The sequence below is a fragment of the Lactuca virosa genome, chromosome 4 (genome assembly GCF_052849685.1).
Source record: "Lactuca virosa cultivar CGN04683 chromosome 4, Lactuca_virosa_CGN04683_v6, whole genome shotgun sequence".
NCBI classification, from domain to species: Eukaryota; Viridiplantae; Streptophyta; class Magnoliopsida; order Asterales; family Asteraceae; genus Lactuca; species Lactuca virosa.
Window position 1 is genome coordinate 24,104,196 of NC_136429.1, and position 6,076 is coordinate 24,110,271.

The 6,076-nt window shown below is 31.1% G+C and overlaps 1 protein-coding gene across 1 annotated transcript; it reads right to left on the minus strand.

Annotated features, from left to right (window-relative positions):
• Nucleotides 1-2,425: 2,425 nt before the first annotated feature.
• On the minus strand, nucleotides 2,426-3,817 carry LOC145103711 (cell number regulator 2-like). The gene is made up of 4 exons (XM_079040994.1): nucleotides 3,634-3,817; nucleotides 3,443-3,514; nucleotides 2,892-3,104; nucleotides 2,426-2,781 (listed from the first exon to the last, which is right to left on the minus strand). The coding sequence occupies exons 1-4, from the start codon at nucleotides 3,692-3,694 to the stop codon at nucleotides 2,705-2,707; spliced, it is 423 nt and encodes a 140-aa protein (XP_078897120.1). The 5' UTR covers nucleotides 3,695-3,817; the 3' UTR covers nucleotides 2,426-2,704.
• Between the last annotated feature and the right edge of the window lie 2,259 nt (nucleotides 3,818-6,076).

Consider the following 6,076-nt stretch of genomic DNA (forward strand, 5'->3'; position numbering starts at 1 on the left):
CATGTATACAATAGTTAATTAAATATTATATATATCACCTTCCATAACATATGATCGATAACATGAATTTAATCTAATTTACATTAAAATTTCAACCACAACATACAATGATATTCTTAAAAGAATACTTAAATCAAGAAAATACAAAAAAGAATTAGTATATAACAAACTTACAAATTAAAAACTTCAACATAATAACACGGCTCAAAAAATTGTTCAAAGCCCTCAAACCAACACAAAAAACTTTAAACTTGTTTTCTTTGTGAATTTTGAATGTGATTTGTATTTGTGTCTCAAAAAGATTGACCTTTTTATAGTAAAGTATTAATTAATTGTTTATTAAATATATTATATAAGTTATAAAACCTTTGAATTGTTAATCATTATTAAGAGACTTTTGAGTGATATTCATTAAAATAGGAGGTTTCAAATGCATGAGGTGTTTGTAAATTTTTATGGGGGTTTCAAATGCATGAGGTTTAGGGAAAAATGCTAGCTTTATAAGTATGTATGAGATGAATCTAATCTAATTTACATTAAAATTTCAACCACAACATACAATGATATTCTTAAAAGAATACTTAAATCAAGAAAATACAAAAAAGAATTAGTATATAACAAACTTACAAATTAAAAACTTCAACATAATAACATGGCTCGAAAAATTGTTCAAAGCCCTCAAACCAACACAAAAAACTTTAAACTTGTTTTCTTGGTGAATTTTGAATGTGATTAGTATTTGTGTCTCAAAAAGATTGACCTTTTTATAGTAAAGTATTAATTAATTGTTTATTAAATATATTATATAAGTTATAAAACCTTTGAATTGTTAATCATTATTAAGAGACTTTTGAGTGATATTCATTAAAATAGAAGGTTTCAAATGCATGAGGTGTTTGCAAATTTTTATGGGGGTTTCAAATGCATGAGGTTTAAGGAAAAATGCTAGCTTTATAAGTATGTATGATAAGGAGATATTATATAGATATATACAAATTATTTGATATAAACCTTTCATTTTTAATTCCAATTTTAAATCAAAAATAAAATCAACAAAACGAAATTGATTTAATTTACTAAATCAATTGTATTTTTTTGAACGACAAATTTAATCTACTCCTACTAAACTATTCCTGAATCCATTTATATTTCAGATGAGACTTGAACCATCGACACCTTTGAGGTAAGGTAACACATGATACTATTAGGCTATAAACCTTTTGGCCAATTGTATTTTTAATGGTTATCTCATTATAAATATAAGAAAACTTTTAGCCATAATGTATCATCAATATTTTTATAAACTAAAAAAGATTAAAAAATTATACTGATATTATTATATACAAGATACAACATAATAGAAAGAAAAAATGTTCTTTTTTTAAAGTAAATACTCCCTACTTCCTAAAATTATTGTCCACGTTTGACTTTTTAAGTCTTTTTTGTTCAACTTTAACCGTAAATAATTTATTTTTTGTTATATAATTTTTTTATGCAAGATATATGAATAGATTGTTTTTTAAATGTATTTTCATTGTTATAAGTTTCATCAAAAATTATATAACACAAATAAAGTTATTTATGATCAAAGTTAACATGGAAAGACTTCAAAAGTCAAACATGGACAATTATTTTGGGACGGAGGGAATATGTTTTTCAATGAAAATCATCGTTTAAAGTAGTTGCAAAGACACCATGTACATAAATACTATTTGTGTACTACATATTTGGTCACTTTTATGTAAATAATATTTTTAGTCTACAAACTTGATTTCATGTTTATAAGAAAAAACTTCTAGATTTGTAAATTAAACATATTTGAAAAATGTAATGTTGGTGGATATTTCCAAAGACATTTACCTCCCCTTAACTTTGAGAAATGATAATTTCAATCCTTTGCATCTTCTAACTTTTTAGAAATGACATTATTTACTCATCTACTTTGTAAACTATCATTTTCGTCTTTTAACTTTGAATTTTCTAAAATGTTAGTTTCACGCTTCCATTTTCTAAAGTTGTGCGTTTAACCGCTGTAGTATGTCACTTTCACTCATTCATTTTCTAAACTTTTGTGTTTAACCATAAGAAAAGTTTTTTTTTTATGGATGTGTCGTTAAAAATTCGAGTTTGTTTACGTTTCGACGTAATTTTTTTGACGTTTTCGTGCTTATTTTTATGTATGCTTCTTACGTATGAGTCGAGTCACATATAATATATATATTTTTTTATTATTTGAATGTTTGTTCATTAACTTCAAAAAAATCTTACTTGCTTAATTTTATGTACATATTAGTATATATTCAAGTTTCTTTACATTTTCGTGTTTTTTTATGTACGTTTCCTACGTATGAATTTGGTCACATATAATACGTTTTATTCGACAATATATATTGGAGTTAATCAATGGTACCAATAGATATAAATATACTTAAGTACTTAACTTTTATTAATATAATCATCAAAATATAACGAATTTACGTTCTTACAAAGAAGGACAAAATCCTAGTTTATATTATTACAAAAGGCTCACAAACTTTAATCAAGAACTCAAGCACAAGTTGTGGGTTGTGACCTTGTGGTCCACATGTTATGGGCCACCTTATTCATTTATTTGTATATGACAAACATTAATCGATATTGAATTTACAAATATTCATGATATTTTAAAATATTTAAACACTTCACGTTTCAAATGTATTAAGAACTACCGTTTCATTTCTCCGGGACCAACCGGCGGCATCCCGACTCCTTGATTCTGCTTCGACAAATTTCCATGCCATCCTGCATATACATACAAGAAAAAGAATCTTAATTAGATCATTTTTATATAACAAATACACAATTGATTAATTTTTCTTTTTTTATAAATGAGATTGAAACAACTTTATTACCAAGAGATGGGTCAAATCCACGGTGCTTCAGCTCACGATACTCTTGGCAAAGAGCACAACACTCACAACAACAATGGACAAGGCAATCGTTGCAGGGTTCATCAGGCAACATGTATTGTTGCCTTAATTTAGAACGATACATAAAAGAATATATGCATTCACATCCTGTAAATAGACAAAGTATTGAATAAAGGGTCCCGTGTACACCGCAAGCTGTTTACACACACAAAATAATAATTATACACATGATATAACTGGGTCATATATACATCACTGCCAACTTTTAAATTTGTTATAAATTGTAGAGTGGTCCATTTCTTGACTTACCAAATTAATTATTGTTTTTTTTAATGAAATTACCAAAATCCATATACTTTACAAAAACAAGTGATTAATTGAAAACGTTTGCTTGCAAATCATTATGTCTTGTTTTTATATACCTTTTTTTACAAGAGCGATGTTTGTTTACAACAAACTAAGTAGGAATGTTTGAATGATTAATCTACCTATATAATCTTATGATTGGTCAAAGTCGAAGCATAAACACTTACAAGTGGTACCCTTGTCGACAATCTCCGCAATTTGTCCAAACGATATGCATGGACACCAACACGTCAAACAACCTGTGGTTTCCAAAAACAAATTAAACAAATCTTTAACAAAATAATCATGTGTAACATATTTTGATTTATCCATATATAAAGCATACCGAATGACTAATATAGTTAATTTGTAGGCTTACAGTTGGAATAATCAGAGGTGCAATCACAGAGTCCAGTAGACCATTGACCGGTGGAGTTCATGAGTTGATCCGGGACACTAGTGGCGTACTGTGGTGGTGGTGCGGTGTAAGAGTGCCTCAAAGGTAAATTAATTGATTGAAGTTTTGTGGGCTGCTTATTTATAGCCACCAAGTTGGTGGTGTGTGTGGATAGATTCGAAGGAAGTTTTCTCCTTGAATTTTTGGCAGCATCTTAAGTTTTATATTTCAATGAAAAGTCAAAATTACATAAATATGTATGCTTGTCAAAAAGTACCACAGATATAGGAGTGTTAAACCCGGAAGTTGTGCTATATTTTTAACAGATAAGATACCATTAAAACATAATAAAAACGATAAACACGAAAAAGATAAAATAAAATAAACCTTTAGTTTATTTAATTTAAAATTAATCTTACAAAACATGAAAAATACGAAAAACAATGTCAATATCGTATCAATTTCGTGTTGAATCTTGAACACAACAAGACGTTTTTTACACTTGATGTGAATACGACACGAACATAAATTCAGATTTCAGTTTCATCCTAATTTTGTTACATATAATATATTTTTGTCTGTTGGTGTTAATATTTTAACAGAAATCATGCTTTTGGTTTAAATTTATTATGCGGTTGTTCCATATGACAAACACTGTTAAAAATACCATTAATTGCATCCAAAATGACTAATTTACCCTTCTATTTTCTTATTCTTTAAATAATTTATAATTAAAAAAATAAAAACAAAAATGGGTCCCACCCATCTCTCTCTCTCTCTCTCTCTCTCTCTCTCTCTCTCTCTCTCTCTCTCTCTCTCTCTCTCTCTCTCTCTCTCTCTCTCTCTCTCTCTCTCTCTCTCTCTCTCTCTCTCATCACCCTTGTATTGTCTATAAATATTCTCTTAGCCAGCCTCTAGCCTTTGGTATCCATGGATGAGCATTGAGTTAATTAAACAATAGCCTTGGTGAGGGAATACATTTCATCAAGATTTAAGATTTATAATAAATTGATATATATGTCGACATACCTAAAGCATATTAATGACAATTTTATGTCTTCAACGCGATCGATAAATTACGCTAGTATCATGTGGATGCAATACACGTCGTATAATGTCTTGTTAGGTTAGTATTGTTGGAAATAGGCGTCTACCGTCATAATTATTGGTATAATTTTGAGAATAATAACAAAGTTTTTTTTGGGGCTGACCTTTGTTGGAAATGGCGTTCAAGATCATTAACAACTTTTGTAATATTTATAATAATAGCAACGTCCTTTTAGGTTGGTCTCATAACCTAAATAGCATTATGGAACATCCATGATTCCAAGGTATTGATAATTTATTTAATCTTGCATTTATTTGTTTCATGCCATGAAGTTGTTTGGACTTAGAGGTTGGGCCTCTTCGTGTTTGGGCTAGCTGAAACCGTACGCTGGGAAGTAAGCCTGGCGTATGCGGGGTGTAGAAGGATCAAAGAAAACACAGAGCCAAGCACGAACGCACAGTGTACGTGTGCTGACTCAAAACCCTAATTTTTAGGGTTCAAGCCATATAAATATGTCATTATGTCCCATGCCCCAGCCTCCTTATCAGCCTCCTTAGCTCAGAAACCCTAAAAATCTAACCCTTATTATCCTTGTGTGTTCTTGACCTTGTGAAGATCAATTTTGGTAGCTTGGAGCCTCGGCAAGAAGAAGAGGAAGTTGGTGAAGGAGAGATAGTGAAGCTTGAGCTTGAAGATCCGAAACATCATCATCATTTAGCACTCAGTTGAGGTAAAAAGTTCAGAACTTGCCTTATGAATGCTTAGATCTCTTGTGTTGGACTTTTTGGACCTTTTTGGTCCTATGGATGAAGCTTTATTGATCAAAGTCGTTTCTTAAGCTTAGGGTTGCCACCCTTGGTGTTATTTGAGTCCCTAAGTCATAAAGTTGCCATCTTTGAGGTCTTGAAGCATTCATGCATGCGTATTGGTCATTTTTAAGGAAATAGGTTGTCATATTCCAAGTTTAGGTTCATTTGGGGGCATGCAAGCCACCAAGTGGTCGATTTTATGGGTTAAGACCCTTAATTGGATTTACATCTGTGTTTGGAGCCTCAAATCTGAAGGGTTTAAGTGCTTTTTGGGATTTTGGCTTAATAGGAGAGTACGCTGGGCGTACAAGCTCATACGCACATCGTACAAGCCATGCAACCTGTACGCTTAGCGTACAGATGAGTACGCCCCGCGTACTCACTGACTTGGGCTTTGCATTGTTTGGGCCTCAGTTTGGGTCACTTTCATGGATTAGTGGCTTGGGCTGTGGTGGTCCATCTGGAACTGGACCAATGGGCTAGAGAATCATTATTAGGCCTTGGGCTAAGGCCCATGATAAAGGATTGGGCCCAATTGGAAATTGGGCCATATATTGGGCTTCATGGG

Excerpts from the sequence above, each read along its gene's own strand:
- LOC145103711 (XM_079040994.1), bottom strand. The coding sequence starts at position 3,694 with ATGAACTCCACCGGTCAATGGTCTACTGGACTCTGTGATTGCACCTCT. Across the intron at positions 3,515-3,633 it reads CACCTCTGATTATTCCAACT|GTTGTTTGACGTGTTGGTGT; the intron begins GTAAGCCTACAA and ends TGGAAACCACAG. Across the intron at positions 2,782-2,891 it reads TGGATTTGACCCATCTCTTG|GATGGCATGGAAATTTGTCG; the intron begins GTAATAAAGTTG and ends ATGTATATGCAG.